This window comes from Hyperolius riggenbachi, chromosome 9 (genome assembly GCF_040937935.1).
Source record: "Hyperolius riggenbachi isolate aHypRig1 chromosome 9, aHypRig1.pri, whole genome shotgun sequence".
NCBI lineage: Eukaryota > Metazoa > Chordata > Amphibia > Anura > Hyperoliidae > Hyperolius > Hyperolius riggenbachi.
The window spans coordinates 224,820,091-224,848,010 of NC_090654.1; the positions used below are offsets into that span (position 1 = coordinate 224,820,091).

The 27,920-nt window shown below is 43.3% G+C and overlaps 1 protein-coding gene across 1 annotated transcript; it reads right to left on the bottom strand.

Moving 5' to 3' along the window:
- Window positions 1-12,871: 12,871 nt before the first annotated feature.
- On the bottom strand, window positions 12,872-27,726 carry LOC137533600 (hepatic sodium/bile acid cotransporter-like). Its single transcript, XM_068254950.1, is given in 6 exon segments — window positions 12,872-12,999; window positions 20,333-20,452; window positions 20,455-20,525; window positions 22,130-22,308; window positions 25,326-25,536; window positions 27,359-27,726. Coding segments are annotated over 6 exon segments (1,077 nt in total).
- Between the last annotated feature and the right edge of the window lie 194 nt (window positions 27,727-27,920).

The window sequence follows — 27,920 nt, forward strand, 5'->3', positions numbered from 1 at the left end:
GAGGACCTGGGAATTCACACTGAGCCAGATTACTTCTGTATTATTATTGTGTTATACTTCAGACTAGTTCCAGGGTGTTGAGAACACAGACCTCACACCCAAGACTAGGCATTGTTTGATATCTGTTATGACCTATTGCATTCCTGACTATCCCTCCGCTTTCTGATTCGGTACCTACGCATATCTGATTACCTGTTGCCAACCCTGCCTACCCCTGGTTACCAAAACAGCCTTCTGTCTTTGTACTTTATCTGCCCGTGTGTTGCCGACCTGGCTTGCCCGACCTTGAGAGCTATCCCTCTCCATTGAGAGATTAGTCTCCAGACCTGTTTGTGACGCCCACCTTCCAGGTGTCACTCAGTCACAGGGCCTTCCTGCTATTCAGCCTGGGGCTCCACCCCTTTGGATGTCTCAGGCTGCTGAAAGGTCTTTGTACTTTCCAGAGGGAGGTATTTCCCATACTGCCAAGGACCACCTGCTCCTCGGGTGGTCCCACTCAAAGTCATTACTGTTGCACCACACACTAACACTATATAGGTGTCCAGAGGTTAGTTATACTTGTATTATTGGTGATTCTGCAGATCATCAATAATCAGGTATATATCTGTATTCTTGGTGATACTGCAGATCACCAATCAGATTCTCTCTGTGTGCTGACACCGCTCGTTACAGTCCATCACTATTTACAAGCCAATAATTTAAAAAATATATATTAATATACTCCTTTGACATGCATATTTAAAAAGTTACCCTTAAGTAACTATTTTTTAATTTTTTTTTGTATTCAAAATTGTATGTGGGTAATTTTTGGTGTGGGAGGTAAACAGCTAATTTTAAATGTAAAAAAATGTATTTATTAAAAAATGGATATGTGTGTAGTTTTACTATTTGGCCACAAGATGGCCACAGTAAAAAAAAAGTCCTGGAAGCGTGATCGTACGCTTCCAGGAAGAAGAATGAAGACGGGGAACTTTTTGAAACTCAGAAAAACCGCTGCGTCTGATGAGACGACTGTCGGCTTTTCTGCGGGGGGCTTCGATCAATGAAAGGTTTTTAATCCATCGCTCATCCCTGCAGGCTGTAAATAATCTTTTAGAGCAAATAAGAATTGCTGAGTTTCAGACCACTTTAATTCAGCTAAGAAATGTAATTTATTACAGTGAGAAATCAGTTTATTGGTTGCCATAATGATAAATAGTTAGTTTGCAACTGAAGGAACACTTCACCACTGAGGGGTTTTACCCCCTGACCACCAGAGCAATTTTCACCTTTCAGCGCTCCTTCCATTCATTCGTCTATAACTTTATTATTACTTATCCCAATGAAATGAACTATATCTTGTTTTTTTCGCCACCAATTAGGCTTTCTTTAGGTGGGACATTATGCCAAGAATTATTTTATTCTAAATGTGTTTTAATGGGGAAATAGGAAAAAATGTGGGAAAAAATTATTATTTTTCAGTTTTCGGCCATTATAGTTTTTAAATAAAGCATGCTACTGTAATTAAAACCCATGAAATGTATTAACCCATTTGTCCCGGTTATAAAACCATTTAAATTATGTCCCTATCACAATGTTTGGCGACAATATTTTATTTGGAAATAAAGGTGCATTTTTTTCAGTTTTGCATCCATCCCTAATTACAAGCCCGCAGTTTATAAAGTAACAGTGTTATACCCTCTTGACATAAATATTTAAAAAGTTCAGTCCCTAAGGTAACTATTTATGTTTTTTTTTTTATTGTATTTTTTTTTTTTAATTACAAAATAAAAATAAAAATTGGGGAGTGTGGGAGGTAATGAGTTAATTTATTGTGTAAATGTAATGTTTGTATATGTAAAATGCTTTTAGGGTGTAGTTTACTATTTGGCCACAAGATGGCCACAGAGTGTTTGTTTACATGCGACCTGTAAGCGTCCGGAAGGACGCTTACAGGAAGCAGTAGGAGGCTGGGAGACTCACAATGATCTCGCTGTTTCTGAAAGAAGCAGCAGATCATTGCGGAGGGCTTAGATCAACGAACGGGAATGGATTTTCCCGTTCATTGATCTCCGGGCGAGCGGGCGGCGGCGTGCACGAGCAGCGGGAGCGCGGACAGTGGCGGTAGCGCGGAAGGTACAGATTTCTCCGTCCCTGGTTTTTTAGGAGGGAAAAAAGGGGCGGAGAAATCCGTACGCGTGGGGGTAAAGTGGTTAAACAGGGTGTGTAAAAGTCCTTAAAGAGACACTGAAGCGAGAATAATTCAGAGCTCGCTATCCCGCGGCTAAACGGGGGTCCCTTCACCTCCAACCCCCCCCCCCCCCACACACACAAAATCAACGACCAAATTGGTCGTAGATTTTGCTGCTCCTAGAGGCAGGGCTAACGGCTGCAGCCCTGCCTCTAGTCGCGTCTATCAGTGGCGCATCGACGCCTCTCCCCCGCCCCTCAGTCTTCCTTCGCTGAGAGGCGGAGATACGCGCTGACAGACGCGCGTGGGGCAGGGCTGCGGCGGTTAGCCCTGCCTCAATCCGGAAGAGATCCCCGGCTGCACAGAGGGGATTTCGGGGGGTAAGGGACCCCCGTTTAGCCGCGTGATAGCGGCGGTTTAGCAGGGGCACACATGCCCCTGCTAACTATGAGCTCTGAAGCGAGATTTATTCTCGCTTCAGAGTCTCTTTAAGTAGAAAGTTAGTTTACATAGATGGGATCTGTTTTTTTTTCACAGATACAATATGTGCTTAAAGAGACTCCGTAACAAAAATTGCATCCTGTTTTTTATCATCCTACAAGTTCCAAAAGCTATTCTAATGTGTTCTGGCTTACTGCAGCACGTTCTACTATCACCATCTCTGTAATAAATCAACTTATCTCTCTCTTGTCAGACTTGTCAGCCTGTGTCTGGAAGGCTGCCAAGTTCTTCAGTGTTGTGGTTCTGCTATGAACTCCCCTTCCAGGCCCCTCTATGCACACTGCCTGTGTGTTATTTAGGATTAGAGCAGCTTCTCTCTTATCTTTTACAAGCTGGATAAATTGTCCTCTGAGCTGGCTGGGCTTTCACATACTGAAGAATTACAGACAAGGGCAAAGCTGTTTGCAGGAAGAAATGAGCAGCCTGAAACTTCAGTGCATGAGAACAGGGGGAAAGAAACACAAACAATCTCTTGAGATTCAAAAGGAATGCTGTATACAGCCTGCTTGTGTATGGATGTATTTTCTATGTGTGGACATACTGTACATCAACCTACTTCCTGTTTTGGTGGCCATTTTGTTTGTTTATAAACAAACTTTTAAAAACTGTTTTTAACCACTTTTAATGCGGCGAGGAGCGGCAAAATTGTGACAGAGGGTAATAAGAGATGTCCCCTAACGCACTGGTATGTTTACTTTTGTGCGATTTTAACAATACAGATTCTCTTTAAACTAAATGCTTAGAACATGTGGATGAAGACAAACAGGTAAGCACTATGAGCTCTTGGAATTAATGTGTAAATATTTAAAGCATAGTTTCACTTCTTGTGAAGAACTGAAAATATTGTCTTCATAGAAAGAAAGTGCAAAGATTTCATTGAGCATTTCTAAATAATACTATTTATTTTTTCTTTGCTCTGCTGGACTTAGTTCAAACTGAATTAGGTAGATCTGAATGAGCTGTATAATTTGGTGTACAAGTGCAATTAACTTGCAGTGTGCAATGCTGGTGACTTTTTAAAGAGAAACTGTCAAGCCCGGATTTAGCTTACAGGAGCCTATAGGCACAGATTTCCTGGCACCCTAGATTTCCCCCTCCATGAACCTACAACCCCCCACCAAACCGCACCACAAGTGTGCTGGCTGTCCCAGCTTTCACCTCCCCCCCCCCCCCCAATTCCCCTATTGGGTAGCTAGAAGAACCTCAGTATTAAGTAGGTAGAGGTGCCCCTGACTGAAGGGAGATCTGATCAGTGGATTGCCAAAAGCAGGGTGAGTAACCTCTCATTTACACTTTGCTCAGGACACTGCATAGGGAAGGGGGGAGAGTGGTGCTCAGGGAGGGGAGTGAGCTGCCTTTGCATCATCGGGCGCCTGTAGGCACGTGCCTACTATGCCTTATGGTAATTGGTAAATGGTAAAGGCCCTGTGAATAAAATTGCTTTTTTTTTTCCAATATTCATTTATAAATTTATATATATATATGGTTTTTTTTTTTAATTTGGGAGTTTGTGATCTGAGCCACTGCAGTCAGCGCTGGAGAAAGGCTTGGCGAGTAACAGTGCCGGGGATCGCTGCAGGGGGGGTTCAGGGGTTGGGGGACACCTATACTGGGGCATCTATAGCATCCTTCCTTTACTTGGCTTTTCTCTTCCAGTATACTTAGCTGACCTATACTGGGGGCACATTATACCATGGAAAACCTTCTGGACAGCATTCCTAACACTGTGTTGGGTATACACTTTCAGCTAATATTTCTTTCCTGAGACGGTGTCGGGCATACCTCCCAGGAGGTAAAAGAGTATCACCGCATATTTAGAAATCTAAAAGTCAGGGATTCTATTTCAGGTCACATGAGCAAGATGACAGAACCTAGGGACTAGGGAGTGTTCTGTGACAGAGATGGTTCAGATTATAGATAGAAGAAGAGAATCACAAGGAGTCTAAAAGGGAGATGTCACCTTCTGGTTGTTCATTTAGGAGTCAATCAAGATTTTCAAGATCTCCTCCTCGGTCAAATCAATCAAGAAGGTCAGAAAGAAGAGAACCTTCTTTGAATGAGAATCCGACTTATCAGAATCAAGAAAGATCACAGCCTATAAAGAATCAGTGTTGGATGTGCGGAAGGCCTTCGCTACACAATTCATTAGTGTGTGAACGGTGCTACTTAAAGCTGTAGGATTAGCCATACTATGCCTGGGGGGGAAAAATACATATATAAGTAGATAAACACTTGATCTACTTAAATAACACATGTACTGTACTGTCCACTTTTTGATTTCAGTGAATGTTATATAGTAAATGAAGAAAATTCTGTTCCTGGTGGGGGCCATGTCTTTTGCCCACAGTTTAGGCTAAATCCTGATGTCATTTCTGCCCTTTACTTTTTTTCTTTTCTCCTCCAATTGCTGAGTCATCTCAGCCTTGCTTGTAAACACAAGTGAGCAGGGTATCATGTTTCAGATAAGTAGCTGGCAGGGAAATAAAGGGAAGAGGAGGATAGATAAAAAGAACCCCCAGCATGCAACTGTTTGGCACTGACTACTAAAGAGCCAGTGCTCCTTAAGTGTGTGATAACTCCAAATAACAACAGCAGAAAAAGTTTTGAATGCAGGATTAGCATCTTTATCACTTAATATGCTCAAACCAGTTGCTGTTGAAATTTGATTTTTATGGTGACAATCCCGCTTTAAACATAGTGAAAGAGAATAGAGCTAGAGAATGCGTTCCCATTCATTGATCAGTCTACTCACTGGTGATGACGTGAACGCACGCATCGGTGAGGTACGTATCTCTATATCTATCTATGCTCCTGGAGCTAGGATGAAGTCTCCGGAGGGCGTAGATATACTGTAGTAAATACATTAACTGATTAATTTCAATCTATGAAGACGGCTTTCTTAGTTGCTATAACTTCCGGTCGCATGATTTCTGAGTTTCAGGCCTTTAGGGTGTAAGGACCCATTGATCGTTTTTTGGTTTTTTTTGGAAGATAGCGTTTGTCTCTGTACTGTCCAAGCTTTCCTGTAAAAAAGTGGCTACATCATTACATTTTAATTCAGAGTGGGTGCTGCCTTCTTTTAAAATGCAGGATGACCCTACCAAGAATCATCCACTAGACTTACCGCCTTTAATGACAGAATACTTGATTAAAGCTCGTCCTTCAGAGAGACTCAGATTGTTTGTTTGACGTACCTGTTGGATACAGACAAGGAAAACCAGCCTCATCTAGATCACTAGCAGGATGGGTTGTAAGGCATAGTAGGTAAGTTGGCATATAAGGCAAAAGCACTGGATTCACCTTTAGAGATATCAGCCCAATCAAGAGTCTTCCGCATGAGCAGTAGCTGCTAAAATTACCCTTTCAACAGTATGTAAATCAGCTACTTGGGCTTCAGTGCATACCATTCTTATGCTGGGAATACACGGGTCGATTTTGACGCTCGATTCTCCCGCATGGGTGGCAGGAGAGAGAAAAGGGAAAATAGTTATTTGTGTAGATGGCTATGAAGAGGCATTTACAGAAATCACAGGATCAACAAATTGCTAACTTCCAATGATCACTGCACTGGTTATGACTTTAAAAACCCTGCTGTTAAATTATTAGGGATGATCAATGATATGCAAATTTTACATGTTTAAGCTAATTTGTACACCAATATATGCAGCTTGAAAATAGACCAAGTCCCACTGGATTGAACTGATTGGTCCATTTTCAAGCTGCATATATTTGCATACAAATTTGCATAAACTTGGAAAAATTTGCATATCATTGATCATCCCTAGTATTTATACATCACAAAGTACCAAGGTTTTTTTTTTTTTTTTACTATTTCAGGGGAAGAAAGTAAGACAAATGTACTCAATGGAAATTTTCACACATCCACAAAATGGCAAACTAGGTTGCCCTCATAATTAACGGTTATGAATTTTATTGTGGAAGTTCTGAAGTGGATATATTTGCCACAAATCATTTCAATTCTTATCAGTAAAAAAAAAAAAAAAAAAAAAAAAGTGGCAAACGACCAGAAGAAAGAAGCAGCTGACTAAACATTGATAGCATTATTTAGGCCCAGTTTATCATTCTGAGGCGGGACCTATTCAGAAGAATACTGAGTTGCTTGGGTACTCTATTATAATGCCTGGTACACACCACACCATGCAATTTCCCATCAGATAGATGGGTGGAATAGATAATTTCCCAACAGGTCCAATCTGATTTCCGATCGTGTTTCTGATCCATTTTGTATAGAAGTGATTGGAAAATCGATTAGAAAAACAATTGGTAATCAGATCGGATCTGTTGGACATCCATCTATTCCAACCATCTATTTGATGGGAAATTGCATGGTGTGTACCAGGCATAAGAATGAACCTAGACAAGCCAGTGCGATTGCTATTAGTAGATATTTCCACTAGATGGTGCTATTCTCAAAGTTATGAAAATGTGTATAATTTTACTGACTTGACCAGTAATAACGCAACTATTACAAACGCTTCCAATAAGACTGTTGTGGGAATAAGATGATTTTCAGCACACCATTTGTCAGTCTAATAAGCCTTCAAAGAAGCTGTAGCAGAAGAATTGTAAGAATTTATTTTGAAATCTCGTTTGTGTATCTGAGACCAATAATGTAAAAGCATTAACAGTGTACTTACATGGAGCTTCCTTCAGCCCCCTTAAGGTTGTGGGCTCCTCATTAGGGTCCTGTCACCAGGAGCACCTGGCCGCGCATGCGCAGTAAAGCGCTACTTGGGTGACTGGAGGAAGAGAGTGGGCAGCCGCAGGCCAGCAGAGAGTCCCTTGAGGATGGTGAGGCATCCACAGGAGAGCCCCCTCAAGTTCCTCAATCCCATGGTGCACTATGGGCATTGACACAAAGAGATGCTGCTATTGGGTGATGCAGATTGTGTAGGCTTTCGGAAGGTGGCCACTAACGATCTAATTTTTACCAAAAAAACATTCAATTGATCATATTATATCAATAATTGTGATCGGATTGGCAGAAAATGAACTCGGTTGATGTTTCCAATCGACTGAATGATTCTTAAAATGATTGTTCAACTGTAATTTTGTCGATAGGGAAAATGTTTTTTTATAATCTGTTGTGATGGATAGGAAGTACAGATTTGTTTGTTGATGGTGAAATAATTGATTATGACATTATTTCTGATAGTATTTATCTAATCGATTCTTCGCTAAAAATTTAACCGCAAGTCAGGCAGCAGAGTCTGAAACTTGGTACACATATTCAATCTTGATTGGCCACTTTTCCCACTTCCATGAAGTATTGGCATTGGGCAATCAAAATTGGATGTGTGTATGTACCTTTAGGCTGCTTACACACAGGGACGTTACAGACGCACGTTAGTGCGCCTGTAACGCTCCCCCAACGCACAGCAATGTAACACAAGTGGGCTGTTCACACAGCCGTTCTCCCGAAAGTGCAGCATGCTACGGCGTTAGAGCGGCTATAGCCGCGTTAGACTGTTTGCACATGCTCAGTGGGGGGCAGAGAGGAGGCGGGGAGGCTACAGTAGCCGCGCACATGGCTACTTAATATTCACTGCACTGGCGGCAGCTGATTGGCCGGCGGGACCACGTGATGCGGAGTGTCTTGCTCCGCATCACGTGGTCCCGCCGGCCAATCAGCGCCACTCTGGGAGAACTTATAGGGATAGAGCCGCCTAACGCGTCTCACTCTACCGTCGGCTCTTGCAGCACCATACGTTGTGTTAGGTGCACGTTATGCGACCTTAACGTGGCAGCTAACGCAACGTCTTGGTGTGCAAGTAGCCTTAGGGTCCTTTCACACTGCATCAGTTGCATTTCTGAATAATTTTGCATGTCAACTCATTGCCCATACAATTCTTCTGGTTTGTTCACATCTCTGCGTTGTAATGAACTACGTTATTCTAACTCGTTGCATGCAGGATTTGCGTTAACGTTTATTTCCAGTCTCCATTGCAGTTCACACACATAATACGTGCGTTATGCAACACGCATGGTGTGAATCCAGCCAATGTAGTCATTGGTCCTCAACACAGTTTCTGGCAAGGGTTAGTGGACTGCTACCCTTAGTGGGCATTGAACTACTTTGTTGAAAATGACTACCAAGTGGCAAGCCCAAAGGTTATCCTACTGGTGGAGAGCAGGTAACAACGTCCATCAGCACACCAGGTTAATGGCGATTGCACATTTTTATTGCGCTCAAAACCACAATCAGTCTGACAATTGTTTCGGGAGCCTCACAGGGTCTCCATTTTTCAAGGCATGTGCGCCCTATCCAGAGCCGGGACAAGGTCCTCCAGCACCCAAGGCTGAGACACCAAAGTGCGCCCCTCCATCCCTCCCACCCCAGCCGTCACACACTGATTGCTATTAGACTAAGAGATGCCCCAGGGCCCCCATCACCCTAATCTTTAGTTATCTGGCTTGCAGTCACTGCCATGTATCCCCTTTTCTTATTTCTCTCTGGTTCAAACACAATAGGAGAATGATAGCTGAGTGAGTTGTGCGCCCCTCCTACACTTCACCCTGAGGCTGGAGCCTCTCTCACCTCTGCCTCGGCCCAGCCCTATCCCCCCACCACCCAATTCTTTCTCAGATTTTTTTTGGGGGGATACGCAGAGATGTTCCCTTCCCCCACACACATTCATAATGATGAAAGGCATGGGGTTCAGGGGCATAGCAATAACTAGCAACTGCTGTGGGGCCCTGGAGCAGATGGGGCCAGGTGGTACTTGATACATTCCCAAAGAACTTGCACTCAATGATTTTGGCTAAGTGCAAATGGACTAATATATTCACTAACATATTAATGCTAAATAAGCTAAGCTTTGTACAAATTACTAATAATGTGACTCAAACATCAGAACCAGTCGTCAATGCTAGGAAACATCAGAACCAGTCGTCAATGCTAGTATACTACTACTGTGGGTACAGTTTTCTACTACTGTATAAGACCACAAATATACTGTCTGAGTATATATTGGTGTAGTTCCTATAATGCCTTGTAGAAAAATCCAACAGAAAACAGCGCACAGATACGCCTGTACTGGGTATGTTCCAAAAATGAAAAAAGAGGCGGCACTCAACTGGCTCCAAAAGATGTGGTATTATCGGTTATACACCTGGTGGAGAGCAGGTAACCATGTCCATCAGCACACCAGGTTAATGGCGATTGCACATTTTTATTGCGCTCAATTGAAGTCGTGTCCATAACGTGTAGGGTTTGTTCCGTAATACAGCATCTTTTGCAGCCAGTTGAGTGCCACCTCGTTTTTTCATTTTTGGTAGTTCCTATAATGCCTGTAGGCAATAGCATTAACCAGCTTAGCGGTATGGCCAAGCTCAGCTCGTTCATGACTGCCGCGCTGGATTGCTCTGGCCCTGGTGGGCCGATTTTCATAAATTTTTTTAAAAAACACGTTTATACCGCTCGCCGCCAATGCGCCGCTACCCGCTGCGTAAAAGACGCCCCTCCCCTGAGACCCCGTGCGCAGCCTGGCCTATCAGCGCCAGGCAGCGCTAAGGGGTGGATCGGGACTCCCTCCGACGCTATGACGTCGATGACATCATCCCGATCGTCGGCATGGTGACGGGGAAGCCTAACAGGAAATCACGTTCTGAAGGGGTTTTCTGTTTTCTCTGATCGCCGGAGGCGATCGGAAGGGGTGGGGGGATGCCGCTGCACAGCGGCTATCATGTAGCTAGCGCTAGGCTAGCTACATGATTTAAAAAAAAAAAAAAAGGTGCTGCACCACCGCCCTGGCCGTTCTAATAGAACGCCAGGGTGGTTAAAAAGTAACTGTTAGGCATAAAATCAATTCTCTATTTTTCTATGGTAAACAAATAATAAGGATGCTAACCAGGCAATCTAAAATTTAAAAAATCTCTCTTACTTTTCTTCTCAATAGAACATCATTTAGAATACGTGAAAAAAGAGAACCGAGAGCCCAATATAGTGTAGTAAGTATTGACAATTGTGTAAATGAAACGAGTATAATATATACTCACAAACCAGGGTTCCCTCCAAGTAACCACTGTACAGGCAGGTGAGGAGATTAGCCTGTCTTCACTCAGGATTAAGAAGTCGCTCTCTGTAGACAGGAGAAAGAAAGGGGTATCCCCCTCCATCAGGGGTGGATATCAATTATAACATAATGAAGAACATTACATAATAAAAAATAGGAGTACACACAGTACAGTCTCAAGGTCACGATAAGCGCCTCTGTCACAGAGCCGCTTATCGTGACCTTGAGACTGTACTGTGTTTACTCCTATTGTTTATTGCCTGAGGAAGCGGGAATATACCTGCGAAACACGTTGCAAAAACCCCTAGGGTATACCAATAAATTTGATTGTTTTGAATACACAGTATTTGTGTTGGCTTGCGGGGGGTAAGTTCACCACTGCCTCCTAAGCAATTTTAAAAGTTTTAAGAAATGATTTTATCCTGTTGGCGCCTCTGTTTTTCATTACGTTATTTAGAATATCATTTACCAGGTCCCGCATCTGCCGCAAAAGAGAGTTGCAGTGCATGCTGGGTCCCCCCCCCCCCCTCCCCTGTTCTCCTCATACATACCTAATGCAGCCTGATTGACTGAAGTTTCTGTCACTCCCGTTTTTTTCCTCCCACACCTCTGTTCCTCTCTGATCGGCCAATATTTCCTGTGCTGAGAAGCTGAGAAAGTGAAATCTGATCCATACAGATAAACCATGTCTGCAAAGTCACACAATGATTTGTGAGGATGCACACAGCTGCAGAGCTGTGTGGGAGTGCCTGAAGACTGAGAGGGGGCATACATACATACATATATACATACACAATCAGGCAGAAGAGAGGAAACAGAGTAAGGGAAATGACATCAACGTTGGTTTCAGACACAGGATTCTAAGATGGAAACTGATAGAAACAGAATTCTTTTCATTTACTATATAAAACTCAATGAAATCAAAATGTGGACAGTGCAATACATATGCTATGTAAGTAGAGCAAGTATTTATCTACGAATATATGTGTTGTTTTTTATCTGAGATAGTATGGCTAACAGCTCTTCTTTAACAACAGATTTTCACCTGTGAATATGTGCAATTTTCCATCTGCGCCAGTGTGAACCAGCCTTATTTGTTTCAGTTATACCGGAGGTTAGGGATTTCAGAAGCACGGAGGATTCTGAGACAAAAACTTTTTTTTTTTGCCTACATTTGTCTGCCGCAGGAGCTTTTCTATCCCTTTAGTGGTCCTGTTGATGAATGGACACAGCCATAGCCAAGCTGTGTGAGAAAGGCTTTCTTAAAGGGGAACTGAAGAGAGAGGTATTTGGAGGCTGCCATGTTTATTTCCTTTTAAGCAATACCAGTTGCCTGGCAGCCCTGCTGGTCTATTTCTCTGCAGTAGTATCTGAATAACACCAGAAACAAGCATGCAGCTAGTCTTGTCAGATCTGTCAGACTTTAAAGTCTGAAACACCTGATCTGCTGCATGCTTGTTCAGGGGCTATGGCTAATAGTATTAGAGGCAGAGGATCAGCAAGGCTGCCAGGCAACTGGTATTGCTTAAAAGGAAATAAACATGGCAGCCTCCATATACCTCTCTCTTCAGTTCCCCTTTAATGACACCATCTAATGGCTAGATTGGTTATTGCAGACCTATATCGACATTCCTAGGTCTAGTGCTAGATACACACCATACAATTTCTGGCAAATTTACCTGCCAGATCGATTATTTCCAATATGTCCAATCTGTTTCCGATCGTTTTCTTGATCGATTTTCATATAACTGAACTAAAATGGATCGAAAAAAGCAATTAAAAAAGTTCCATAATGCCTTATCACAAAGGCAAAACAATAGGGATTGGACAGGCAGTTACAGTGTGACTTCACCCAACAAGTTTACAGATGGAAGATTGGATTAATTAGGCAAGCCAAACACGCATCGATTTTCTCCATCATTTCTTGGCAGATTTGTGCAACATTCCTCATCAATTGTAATTTATGATCAATTTTTGTTGAAAATAGTCTTGAAATTATTGATTTATGCTAGAGCAGCGGCAGCAGATCGGCCTGTAGCGTTAAACTGCATCAAACAGTGCAATGTTTTCAATGTGCAAAAATGCATAGCTCACAACTGTCGAAATTCCGATCGGACATGTTGGAATTAATCGAAAATTGTATGGTGTGTACCTAGCATAGAATCTACGCACCATGGACACCTTCGATGCGCCCTGGCTGGCACTGCTCCACTACTTTCAGTATCTGACTACAATCTATCCAGCAATCCTCTGTGATCTGATAGATTGTGATCGGCACAATGGGCACCTCTGCTGTAAACCACAGAGACAAAGGTCAAGTCAAAGGCTTCACATTTTCCGAGAGTGGTAATAAATAGATTAAAAAAATAAAAAATCTGCAAGGAGTTTGTATGTTCTCCCTGTGTCTGCGTGGGTTTCCTTCCACATCCCCCCCAAAAAAAACCATACAGATACGTTAATTGGCTTCCCCCCTAAATTAGACTACAATACATACACTACACAAGACATACATAGACATATGGTAGGGATTAGAGTGAGCCCCTCAGAGGAACAGTTAGTGACAAGACGGTATCCTCTTTGTACAGCGCTGCGGAAGATGTCAGCGCTAGATAAATACTAAATAATAATAATAATAATAATAATATGTATGCAACTTTCTAACATGGTTTCCTTGATCTTCAATATGAATTTTCATTCAAAATATATTTACTGTTTTTGAATACATGTGTACTTAGCATATTGTGCCACTAGAGGGCAGTGCGGTACATAGATTGCTGTGATTGTACAAGATTTCCATTCCCAGAGCCTGTTTTGTAAGCATGTTATCCATAAGAGTATTTGTGAATAACTGCTTTAGGCTGCTTTTCCACTTGTCATCCGCTCAAAAAAAAAAAAAAAAAGTGTCACAAGTGTTTTACCGATCTTAGTGGAATAATATGTAAATCGCGGTGCTCCTTTTCCAATAGCGTTTTTCAATTTTTCACAAACAAAATCATTTTCTTGCACAATTTTTGGTGCAATCGAGTTTCATTCCCGATGGCTGCACCATGCAATCATGGCGAGTGGAAAAATCAGTTTGTACAAACACAGTGTGATTGGACTTGCAATAGTGCTTGCAAGTGGAAAAACACCATTACTTTGAACATCTGGCTGGGATGAAGTATTGCTTTAGGCAAACAATATACAGTATATACAAGGGGTATGAACATTGCAGAGAGTTGTGTTTATTTAATCATACTGATCTTAAACTAGAAAGCAACTGGACATAACTCCATTGCTACGCGTCATCATGGCGGCCGGCATGACAGTACTGCGCATGCACGGTTTTCTAACTCTAAACCGCCCATGCACAGTATTGTCACGCCGGCCGCCGTGATGACGCGTAGCGGCCGGCGTGATGACGACGAGCACCACAAATCAGGAAGGGTCAGTCCAACACTCGGTCCCGGTGTCGCCGATCGTGATTTCTGCGGAGGGGCCGGGAGACCTCCCGACCTACGGTGGGCTGGAGAAAGCCCCAGGTAAGTTCCGATCTTGTTTTGTTTTTTTACTCTTTACTTTATACACATATGGTGAAGCAAAATCCACACATGGGTGTGGATGCTTAACTGGTTCGCGTTCCATGTTTTTTTACCCCTTAAAGGGACTATGAGCAGGTTATAAATACAGAATTTACACTTACCTGGGGCTTCCTCCAGTCCACCGTAGACCGTGAGGTCCGCCGGCTTCCTCCTGGCTCCTTCCCTGGTTCCGGCTCCAGTTACAGGACGGCCTCAGCCTGAAGTAGTCAGGTCTGCTTCCTGATGCTGGCCAGCTATGCGTTATCACGACGGCCGGCGTGAGAGTCCTGCTCATGCGTCGTTAAATCTTACAGGACTATATGATAACGCAATCATCCGCAGCAGGAAGCAGACCTGACAACTTCGAGACAAAGTCGTCTTGTAACCGGAGCTGGGACCAGGGAAGGAGGCAGGAGGACTCCGGGGGACCTCGCTGCCTACGGTGGAGTGGAGGAAGCCCCAGGTAAGTAAATTCTGTTTTTATAACCTGCTCAGTGTCCCTTTTAGGTTTCTGACGTTTTTTGACACTTGTCGCTTTGATGCAGCTTAATTACATTTTTAAAATTTTTAATACATTTTTAAATGAATTATACCATCTTCGTGGTATAGATTGTTTTCGTTTTTTTCAGTAGGCTTTCTTTGGGTAAGATTTTTTTCCCAAAACTATATTATTTTAAAGTCATGGGGAAAAATTAGGTGAAAGTGCAGAAAATACCCGTTTTGCATATACGAATCAAGTACTCTGTCTCAGCTGGCTCGGGTTTTACTGGTTTAGTCATATGCTTGTTGACATGTCACAATACTCGTCATATGGTTCTGACTCACTATGTATGCCAGAAGATCAACAGGATTGCCAAGCAACTGGGATTGTTTACAAGTAAGTAAATATGGTAGCCTCCATATCCCTATCACCTCGGGTTCCCTTTAAGGAAAGTGCTGGGCAGCAGCAGAGAACAACTTGTGTTTTTTTTCCCTTTTTTTTTTACGTTGGGGGGGGGGGGGGGGGGGGGGTATTCGGCAATACTTCAATATCTGAAAAGGGACCCAGGAGTAGACTGGAGTGACACAAATGACTTGTAGGGGCTGGAAGAAGCCCCAGGTAAGTACAGCTAAATTTATTTGTTCAACTAGGAAGTCCTTTAAAGGGACCCCGAGGTGAGAGTGATATGGAGGCTGCCATATTTTCTTACTTGTAAACATTCCTAGTATGACTAATCCAGTAAAACCCGATCTAGCTGAGTCAGAGTGCATGATTGGCATATGCTTGTTCAGTGTCTATGGCTAAAGGTATTAGAGACACAGGATCAGAAAGGCTGCCAGGCAACTAGTATTGCTTAAAAGGAAATAAATATGGCAGCCTCCATATCGCTCTCACCTCAGGTTCCCTTTATTATTGGGGCCACACTCCTCTTCTGGCATGAGCACGGTCATGCTTCAGCCGTGTGAGCAAGACAGCATGGAGCTGCTCCAGCGCAAGTGGCTCCAGCTTACTGCCCAGGCGCGGAGGGTCCACGTTTGGCAGTGGAGGAAGACCAGAGGACGCTGTGGGAAACCTTTGGGATGCAGAGGCTTCCTGCTTCTTAGGCAAGAATGAGTATACAGTAAGTGTAACGATTGGTGTCAGCGAGAACAGATTTCTCTGATCATTAGTGATCTGCAGTATCACCAATAATACAGATGCTATACCTGATTATGTGTGATCTGCAGAATCACCAATAATACTAGTATAGCCAGAACCAGGACAACCAATGTAAGGACAGGTGTTTGGTGCAACAGTAATGATAGAGATACCCGCTACCCCAGAGGAGCTGGTGGAGATAGGTATCTCAATAGAACACAAGAGTATTCGCCTAGCAAGCTGGAGACGTAATTCAGTACAGATAAGATCACCCGAGGAGCGAGTGATTCAGACTGTACTGCAGCCGAGAATCACCTGAGGAGCAGGTGATTAAGACTGTACTGCAGTCAGGGCTTTCACCTGAGGAGCAAGTGATTAAGACTGTACTGCAGCCAGTGGACACCTGAGGAGCAGGTGTTTACAAATATGCTGCAAGTAATGATCACCTGAGGGGCAGGTGATTAGGGCTGTACTGCAGTCAGGGTTTCACCTGAGGAGCAGGTGATGAAGACTGTACTGCAGCTAGTGAGATCACCTGAGGAGCAGGTGACTCAATACTATGAATCCCTCACCAGTTGCTAGGCCCACTGGTGAGGACAGGAGAGACAGGCAGGATCGGCAGAGTTAAGTTCAGGCAGAGTCGGCAACTGGATCAAATAGGCGAAAGCACAGAATCAAAAAGCAGGAGAATAGTCAAGGCAAGCAGAAGGTCATAACAGATAATACAATGCAATTAGTACTTTAACCACCCTGGCGTTCTGATTAAATCGCCAGGGTGGCTGCGGGAGGGTTTTTTTTAAATAAAAAAAAAACTATTTCATGCAGCCAACTGAAAGTTGGCTGCATGAAAGCCCACTAGAGGGCGCTCCGGAGGCGATCTTCCGATCGCCTCCGGCGCCCAGAATAAACAAGGAAGGCCGCAATGAGCGGCCTTCCTTGTTTCGCTTATATCGTCGCCATAGCGACGAGCGGAGTGACGTCATCGACGTCAGCCGACGTCCTGACGTCAGCCGCCTCCGATCCAGCCCTTAGCGCTGGCCGGAACTTTTTGTTCCGGCTACGCTGGGCTCAGGCGGCTAGGGGGGCCCTCTTTCGCCGCTGCTCGCGGCGAATCGCCGCAGAGCGGCGGCGATCAGGCAGCACACGCGGCTGGCAAAGTGCCGGCTGCGTGTGCTGCTTTTTATTTCGTTAAAATCGGCCCAGCAGGGCCTGAGCGGCAGCCGCTGGCGGTGTTGGACGAGCTGAGCTCGTCCAGACCGCTCAGCTGGTTAAGCTATCAACAGAATCAGGCTAAGTGTGGATCCCCGGCTCCAGCTGGTTCTAGCACACTTTGGGATCTGACTAAGGTCTGAGCGCTCACACGTTAGCATTTGCAACAGCAGACACAGAGCAACTGACAGGCTGGTACGATATATACAGAAGTGCTCCACAGCGCTGCCCCAGTCATTCAGCCAATCCAGCTTACTGTTGGAGTCAGCTGACTTGGCAGATCAGCTGCCTCCCCTTCTATTCGCATAAAGGTCCTGTCGCCTGGCACGCGCGTAGCCCTCAATCTATGTGCAATAGAAGGACCAGGCAGAGCACCAGCATGTAACTGCGCGGCAAAGGTCGCCGGCTGATACACGGAGATAACCGCCATGCCGCTTGCCTCTGCGGCAGTATCTATTACAGTAAGTACACGAAGTTATGTCGCCTAGGACATAGACAGTGTAAGTATACTTAACCATACCTTCCTGATTGATTGTTAATCATGCAAGAGGAGTTGATTATTTGCTGTTACATACAGTTTTTTATTGTTGACTTTGAGTTTTACAAAATCTCAATAAAATATAAACTTTACTGCAGTTTTAACATTGCAGCATTGCCTCCATAACTTTCTTAGGGTATTTCAGCTCAGTAAATTGTTGGTGTCTGCTGAGTTCATATTATGATCACTTGCTGGTTCATTTACGGAACAATGCATCTTAGCCATATCTGAAAGCACAAAGAATATTTTTTTAATGCAGAGACACTTATATATGACCATAATAAACATTATATTGGAAGAAATACACCTTAACTCAAATACACCTTTAGGGCTGGAACCCACAAGGGCGATTTTCAAAGCATTTTTTGAGCGTTTGAAACCGCTAGCATTTTGTAAAAACGCTCAGCTACTGTTAATGGATGTGGCAACTTCAACTGGAGCGATTACGATTCAGAAAATCGGAAGCGCAGGACATGCAGCATTTTGGGAGAGTTAGTGTCTCAATGTAAAGTATATCATCGCTGGCTTAAAGCGGAATATAACCCTGCATTTCAACTTTGCTCTAAAATATTATTTACAGCATATTATATGCAAAAAGCATTTTTTTTTACTAGACCAGCATTGGAAGGGTTAAACGCAGAGGTTTAAAGTTCCGTGGAGAGATATGCAGAAGTTCAGATTGTTACATTGTATTTAGTTATATGTATCTATTGATAAATGTTACACATTCTTTGGCTGTCCTCCAAGCTCCTTCTCAGTCAGAGAGAGTGAGTCACATTCAACACTTAGAAACATTTATGTAAACAAAATGTATCTATTTCAGCTTCGGATGCGTCTGCAGAAATCTCCAGGAACTTTAAAGCCCTGTGTAACCCTTCCAATGCTGGTCTAGTAAAAAAAAAAATGCTGGTTGCATATAATATACTGTAAATAATGTTTTAGAGTAAAGTTGAAATGCAGGGTTATATTCCGCTTTAATCGCTCAGCAAAACCTGCACGGAGCAATTTTGCTAGCGTTTTCAAGTTACTGCACACTGTAACAAATTTAAAATTAATTGAAAGGACCTATCAGACTTTAAAACGCTAATCGCTACACAACCGCTGGCAAATTGATACACACAAAAAAAAAAAAAAAAAAAAAAAAAAAAAAAAAAAAAAAAAAAAAAAAAATCGCTCCCTAAAACGCTCATTAAACTGCTTACAAACTGCTCATACAAAATGCTGGCGCTTGCGATTAGCGATTTGCAGTGGGTTCCAGGCCTTACACAGTTCCTATTCACCCATCTAAGTGCCCCTGCTCAATGAAACCGATATCAATGGGATGCCACGTTCATTGACAAAAGTGTAAGTAAGGCATACATGCGTTACTTCCTGTAATGCGTATATGCAGTAAAAGATACACGCATCGGAAGTGAGGGGGACATCTAGTGGCCAAGTAGTAAAATTACACCTACATACACATCCTATTAAATAAAAATACATAAAATACTACATAAATTAACCCCATTACCTCCTCTCCCATAGTTACAAAAATAAAACACTTATTTAAAAAAAATGACAAAAAAAACAAACAGTTACCTTAGGGACTCAACTTTTTTTTTTAATATGTATGTCATGAGGGTATATTACTGTTATTTTTACACACACACACCACACACACACACACACACACACACACAAATAGGAGGCTGGTAATAAGTGAAGGACGCAAAACGGAAAATTAACACCTTTATTTCCAAATAAAATATTGTCACCATACATTGTGATAGGGACATAATTTAAATGGTATACTGACCAGGACAAATGGGCAAATAAAATGTGGGTTTAATTATGATAGCATTTATTATTTTAACACTATAATGACTGATAACTGAGAAATAATGCATTTTTAATTTTTTTTTGTATTATTCCTGTAAAAATGGATTTAGAATAAAATAATTCTTAGCAAAATGTACCACTCAAAGAAAGTCAAATTGGTAGCGACAAAGATACAGATCTTATTGCTGTGATAAGTAGTGATAAAGTTATTGGCAAATGAAAGGGAGGAGCGCCGAAAGATGAACAATGCTCTGGTCCACAAGGGGAAAAAACCCTTAGTGGCTAACTAGTTAATATACAAATATCACTTGAAGTGTACCCGAAGCACCCCCCTAAAAAAAAAAAAAAAAAAAAGTGAAGTGTACCCCCCCCCCCCCCCCCCCAAAAAAAGAAGGATATATACTTGTCTGAGTAGAGGGAAGCCCCTGGATAGTCCAGAGGGTTCCCCAATCATCCTGTGACCCACCACTCTAGCGAAGGGTCCCTCTAAGCATATCTAACAAGGGCGTGTCCAATATGTTTTTGTAGTCGCACACTTGTTCTTGTACAAGTGCAACTGTAGGTAGGGCCGGATTTGTACTTTTCACCGCCCAAGGCCCTCTTTCAACAACACCCCTGCCCCCCATTAAGCACAGTCCCCTTGTGGGAGGGGATTTACGAAAGTCCACATTTCTTTTTTAAAGGCACTGCTCAAGATCCCTTTAAGTCAGTGAGGGCCCGATGTAAGAAATATTGGTGCATGGTAATTGTTATGACTGTTGACTATTGTTAGGTGGTGCCCATAGTTTTCTACCATTTATCATATGTTCTTGGCTAGTGATAAGCCCATCCTTAATTCTGATCTTTCATATAAAAATTAGTGATGGTAAGAAATATACTTGCCTGAAGCTTTCTTTCTGTCATAAAGGCGGAATAGGAGGATGAATAATAGTCCTAATGTTGCCTGAAATATTAGATAAAGTAAAGGAAATAGAAAATAAGGACCTATAATGTCTGCATCAATGTAACTTTCAGGATTGCGTTACAAAGCTGAACATTCTGGCATCCAATTTCCATGCAAATTGTTCGTCTAGTCCTAGAGGGTTAAAGCAGAAGGAAAAAAAAAATTAAAAAAAAAATCATTGCCAAAGTATATGCACTGAGATTGCAGAAAAACATTATTAATGATTTTCAGATTGTATTCTGCATATCTGAAAAAGGTAATTATTGAATGTATGGACTGAATATATGCAGGAGTTTGTTTATACCTCATCATTCTACTGGCCAGGGCATTGTATAACATGGATAACCTAAATCAAAGCAAAAAAAAAAAAATAAAAAAAAATTCCCCTGCAGCCAGCCTGTGTTTGCACTGTCAGGGACCATTCCCTTGTTCGCCTGTTGCCACTAAGTTTTGTTTTTGCCGACTCAGCCATTTGGATGGCCACGGCGTCTGGACGGCCCTGTCTGCGCGCATCCTCGATCACGCTCCTGCCACATGCGCAGCAGAACGAGACCACCATACTGTGCATGCACAGGACGCTCCCAGCGGAAGGAGAGTGATCGAGGATGTGCACAGCCAGGGCTGCGCAGGTGCAGTGGCCATCGACTGGCCAGTCGGCAAGAACTTGGCACGGGGGGACCGGAGGATCGATCTGTGACGGTGCCGACACAGGGTGGCTGCAGGGGGCTAGAAGCAGCCCCAGGTAAGTGAAACTTTTTTCGTTTCGATTCAGGTTCCCTTTAAACAGATACCTGCTAAAGCTGTCAGACTTTCAGTATCTGTAGTTATAACAAATATCTACTTTATCCATGTTCTCTACTTTTTGCATGTTATGAAATCAAGTGCTAGAGTTCTCTTTTAACTTAACATTGTTTTCGTAAGATATATGTTCTGAATAGGAAGACATTTTTAATACAATGTAGAACTAGAACCAGGGTCCCTGGACCACAGGGGGCCACCAAGGGTCTTCCTTCAACCACTGTCTTCATTGGTGCTATGCTGTTAATGACCACCTTTATATGTTCTTTCAAGAATGGTAATCATTTATGCACCACTATCGCAAAAATAGTAAAATTTAAAATACATGTAAACCCATTCAAACAAGAATATGTTTCTTGCAGAGTAAAATGAGCTATACAATTTCAGTTTGCATTCAATTTATTTAAATTAGTACCATCGATCTGATGGAAAATTGCATGGTGTGTACCAGGCATAACATGCCTATATTATGAATGTTATCTTGTGATCTTTATATCATATTGTAGCAATACATTTTATTGCATAATTTGTTGAGTCTTTATTTTTCACTTTGTACACAATGTTCTGGAGACTTGCTTTACCTTACTTTGGCAATACAGGGTGTAAAGGCCGTGCCCACCTGGCGATTTTTCCGACGACCGGCAATTTTTGAGCGACGAGCGGTCATTTCTGCAATCTTGCGATGTGAGCACAGGACCAATCGTTTAGCGACCGCCATGGCGGATTGTATCTTTAAGACTCCCGACGACTCCACACAAAGTACCGCGATCACTTGACTTCCCTTTCGCGCCCATCATGTGCCGTCGCTTATGCCCACCAGCACAAAGGATCTTCCTATGTTGGGATCTGAGTATTCAGCTTAAGTGAATGATTGGTCTACCAGTAGAGCTGGTCTAACTAATATTTTAGCTGTTTCACAAAGTTCAAAAAGTACTTACGAAGCCTGAACCTTGAATGGAACAGTAACTGCATATCCAAGCACATAACCAGTCAGCGGTAGCAGTGCAGCAGCTCCCATGAGCCAGGGTGAAAAGATCTTAAAGATGTCCCCTTTCAGGTAAAATGCAGACATAACTATGAGGCCAATTGCAAAGGGAATTCCAAGAATTCTGCCAAGCTAGAACACATTTTGCATTAGAATCATTGGCTTTTGTAAGATATTTGAACAATACCAATAAATAGCAAATGTTTGGGGTGACTAAACTACAATTAGAAAACATTATTATTGACTTATAAAACACCAACATATGAGTAATAGTTCTTTTAAAAGGGATAAACAACGCACCTACAAAGATTCATGGTTTATGGAGGCTGATGTGGACACATTTGACTAGTCTTCACCGAGCCAAACTTGAATCTTAAAGGAAACCAAGCAGCATTTTTAGCCCCCCAGGGCATCTCAGTAGCACATACAGTATGTATGCCAACAATGTGACTCAAACAAAACAAAAAAAACCCCTTCCATTTGACCTCTTCTTTGTACATTTAAATGTTTGTTAGTGGCTTTGATTTCCCTACTTCTGCGGGCAGCAGGGACTGCCATCAACAGAAATTGCAGGCAGATAAGGTCGATTTAATTAGCAGTAGCAATGAGCAAATAAAACCTTTCATCAGCAGGAGGGGAGATAGTACACTGTGCCTCAAACAGTTTAGAGAAGTCACACATGATTAACTTCTTATCCCACCTTGCCTCTGGATAAGTGCGGGAAGAGGGAAGGGGAGGAGGGAACATGGCAGCTCCTACAGTTATTCAAATCAGGACACACTGCAGAAAAAAAATGTTGCTTAGTGCCCTTTAAGCTAGTGTATTCTGCTGCTATGTGGGGGCAGAAGGGCTGATGGTGTATTGCAGGAGTGACAAAATGCGGCAGGTGGGGTGAGAGGGAGAACGATGCTCTTGGCCAACACCCAACCAAATCGATCTACCAGGCTGATCGCTGGCCAGGCATCAGAGAGCATGAGATGCCACTGCACCCACGCTAGAGGTTAGTTATTGGCTGCCTTTGTAGAGTTTCACCTAGTGTGTTCATGAGGTTTTAAACATTTTTGGGATAGGTTGGAACACTAATGGCAAGCGAGGACCCAATCACACAACATCAGCATCTGACCACTCATTGTTTCTGTATCTATTGACATAATTATGCAGAAGAATCGCAAAACAAAAGCAGCAATTTAAATATGAAACCTACATCCTTCAGGAATCTAGACTACAGTGGTAGTAGGTCAGTCATCTAGTGGTCAGAATCCCACATCCCAAAATAATATGAAAAATAGATTACATTGTAGCAGCTTCCTTTTAACAAATCAACTATAGCAGAAAGGCGAATTAGAGTCTGCAGATATTTTTCTGTAAGACACTACCTCTAATTGGTCAGAGTATTAAAGATAACCCGAGGTGGTTCCTAAGAATGAAATCCGCACAAAGAGGCTGGGTCTGCCTATACTGCCCAACGTCTGTTGCCATCTCAATCCCCCTAAGTTCCCCCTGCGCTCTGCTATCCCCCCCCATAAATCACAGACGCGCTGTCGACATGCAGTGTGTCGCAGCGGGCTGTGTTTACCTCTGTAGTATCACTCTGCGTGCTCCCCCGCCTTCTGCATAGCTCCTCGCTGATTGGAGGGAAGGGAAGCGGACGGGGACTTGAGCTATGCAGGAGGCGGGTGGAGCGGCGAGAGTGACACTACAGAGGTAAACACAGCCCGCTGCGTGTTGACAAAGTGGCTGTGATTTATGGGGCATAGCAGAGCGCAGGGGGAACTTAGGAGGGATTGAGATAGCTACAGAGGCTGGGCAGTATAGGCAGACCCAGCCTCTGTGTGCGGATATCATTCTTAGGAAGCCACCTCGGGTTCTCTTTTAAGCTTTATACACACGGGCTACGGCTGTCGCCGCAACCACGTGGCACGCGCGTGTTGCGACGACAGGTCGCCCGTGTGTATGCCGCGCACACCCCGAACTGTCGCTTGTCAGAGCTGTCGCCGGGCGATTAACTTGGTCAATCGCCGGCAGCAGCTGTCGCCGCAACTGTCGCTAGTCCGTGTGTGTATGCGGACTAGCGACAGGAGACCCAATGCAAGTGAATGGAGCATCCGGCCAGGGGATGCTCCATTCACAGACAGCTTCCGCCGCGTCTCTGCCTTTCTGGCGAGACGTGTAGATAGCTGTTGATGCACCATGCACGTGTGTATGCAGCTTAAGGGAGGTACAGTTAGCATAGCACCCTGTTGTGGAGATGTGAACATGTTTATAGTATTCAGATTGGGAGACCTGGCCTGTATTCTGCCTTTTTAGGACTTGTGTACTATGACTTGTGTTCAATACTTCCTCCTTTCAAGCTGGAAGGAGGAAGTTAAAGGGGCACTATGGCGAAAAGTTGTAAAATTTAAAATATGTGCAAACATAGACAAAGAAGAAGTATGTAAAATGAGCTATAAATTGCTTTCGAAAATAAATGAATCCCTGAGAATCCCCTATGAAGAGATAGGCTAGTCCAAAACCTGTCACTTCTGTCAGATTTCTACTATCCACTGTAAGTAACAGCAACATAGGAGAAAAGTAATTTATAGCTAATTTTACTCTGGAAAAAAAAAAAAAAAAAAAAAAGGTACTTATTTGTATGTTTGCACATAATTTAAAATTTACAAATCTTCGCCATAGTGCCCCTTTAAATGAAATGCACCCCACCCCATCCTGTTCCGAGCTGAAATGGTGCGGAACGCGTGTTTGGGTTCTTCTAAACCACATATTGCAGAATTAAAACACCAACACTATTGGCTACATATTTCTCATCTTAATGCCAGCTCAAAACCCTATGCAGCCAAATATCGGTCTGGATTATGGAGTTCCATGGTGGAGATGCAAGGGTAAGACTGATGATATTGTGCTATCACCAAGGGGCTCAGGATGGACCTGTAACATCTAAGGCCATAATTTTTGCATCTCTATGGACAAATGCAGCCTGGAGGCAAGAATGAAGAACTTACACTGTTGGCAAGTACACTCCTCTGCAACTGACGAACTCCTAATTCACTAGCCTGTAAGTATCCCTTGCAGTGGTCTTAATACAAAGTTGAATATCATCTATACATACACACACACACACACACACACACACACACACACAATTTTCTTACCTTCGTAAAGTATTTTGAGTATTGTGGCCTCTTGCTGTTCAGCAATATACCAGCACAACATGGAAGGATAACAATCAGCAAAGATATACCTATTTTTATGAAAGGAACCCTTCCATACATTGGCCCAAGATCCATTCCAAGACAATAGATGTACAGAAGCAATGGCATCACCCCAAGTGCAAGAACAGTGGAAGTAAAAGTCATCAAAACACTACAAGAGAGAAAAGAAAAAAAAAAAGGGTACAGAAGATACATTTGTACATGTTATGTATTACACTGGCTTGTGGTTAATAGAGAGTAGGGTTTTATAAGCTGACAGAGGTGCACAAATTATCAAAAGGCAGAGAGCTATTGCTGTTACTGTATTGTGTCCCTGATTCTGACAACTAGTAAAGGTCAGCTTTGCATAGATGTGGCTGATACTAGCTTAAAGAGAGCCAGAGGTGGGTTTGTGAAATCCTATTAGGACACAGAGGCATATTCTGTATACAATGACCAGCCTCTGTGTCCTTCTATAGTGAGTCAGTGGACATCACTACTTCCCGGCGCTTGGAACAAGGAAGAGGTAAGTCCCGCCCACTGTCAGCTGCCCGCAAATTTTAGTTCTGGAGGGGAGAGGGAGGATGGGGGAGCCCCAAGGTGGGGGGGGGGGGGGGGGGTGTGAAGACGTCCCCCCTTCCCTGCTGTGCCCACTGCTCCCTCTTCTCTGCGCTGCCTCCCCTCCTTGTGGGGACATCTGGCTACCTATTCTGGGGGTACCTATAGACCTGGCTATACTGGGGACATCTATACAACCTGGCTACATATAGTGGGGACATCTATACACCTGTCCACCTTTTCTGGGGACATCTATACACCTGGCTACCTATTCTGGGGACAACTATACTCATGGCTACTTATACTGGGGACACCTATAGACCTGGCTACCTATGCTGGGGTACCCATTGGGGGGGGGGGGGAGACTGCTGTCAGATTATCTGTACTTTTGGGGAACCGCTGTTAACAGATTAATTGTATTTTGGGGAACAGCTGCTAGATTATGTGTATGTTAGGGGACCGGCTGCAGCCAGATTAGGTGTACTTTGGGGAACTGCTGCCAGATTGTGTATGTTTGGGGGACCACTGCTGTCAGATTACATGTATTTTGGGTGATCCGCTGCCAGGTTTTGCGTATTTTGGGGAACTGCTTCTAGCTTGTCTGTATGTTGGGGGAATTGCTGCTGCCAGATTGTCTATTTTGGAGGAACCACTGCCATATTATCTGTATTTTGGAGGAACTTCTGCCAGATTACGTGTCTTTTTGGTGAAATGCTGTCAGATTACATCTATTTTTGTCGGAAACACTATGGCAGAGCTCAAACTTCCCCAGCAGACCTTTTACACCACTGCTAAGGTCATGTATATTTGGCCCCACCCTTGACCACACCCAGCGTATGCTTGACCACACCCATTTTGGCACACGGCGCAGGGTTTTTTCGGGTGAGTCCACTCACTTCTTTTCCCAGGACTAGACCCCTGTAGCAGCCTCTATATAACTCTCACCTCGGGTTCACGTTAAGACTGAGGATAGCTCTGGCTTACCTTATACTAAGGGGTACCTTCAGCTACCTATAATGGGCAAGGAAAGTAGGGCAGAAGTTACAGCTGGGGCAGCCAGCACACTTGTGGCGCATTTCGGTGGGCGTTTGTAGGTTCATGGATTGTAAAGTCTAGGGTGCCAGGACATCTGTGCCTACAGGCTCCTGTAATGTTAATCCGGGCCTTCACATGAGCAAGCACTGTATAGTGTGAAATGGCTGTAGTGCCAGTCCTGTCACCCCTGTACCCACTTGATCCCACCTGCCACACCACTGACTAGCCAATGCACATGCAGATGTACATCTGAAGCACAATTTGATGGCTTTTATGTTGATGGAAGCAATAAAATAATGGTGAGACAGTGCCCAGTCTGCATGTTCTTTGCAATTAACAAAATATTAGTCAGTAGGGCAGATGGAACAAAAAACTTTTATACACAATGCAGTATGTCTTACCTCAGATTCATATCACCTTTTGCAGCTAAAGTAAATATGTTGGAAAGATTTCCGCCAGGGCAGCAGCCACAGATGAGAATGGCCAGGGATTCTATGGCACTTAGCTTAAAAGCATGGCTCAAGGAAAAAGCAGAGAGTGGCATGATCCCATACTGAGCGCAGACAGCAATGACCAGCTCCTTAGGTCTCAGAATATACCTCTTTAGTTCTGAGAGTTGCATCATGCAGCCAAAAGACATCATGATAATACAGAGTAGAATAACTGAGCTTGCATCTAGAATATAGCCAAGCAATTCATGGCTGGGATCAGTAAAAGTTACATTGCCAGACCCATCAAACCTCCAGCTTGCTTCTCTGGTGGCATTCATGACTCCAGAACTAGAAGAAATAATACTTGATTAGTGTGCGGTTTCATTGAACTGGCCATATACTGTAGAATCTTCACACTAAAGGTGCGTACACACGTCAGATAAAAGTCTTTGGAAAATGAAAGATCACAGACCAATTTTACCCCCTTTCATGTAGTATGAGAGCCATACTCTACACAGTCTATTCTATGGAG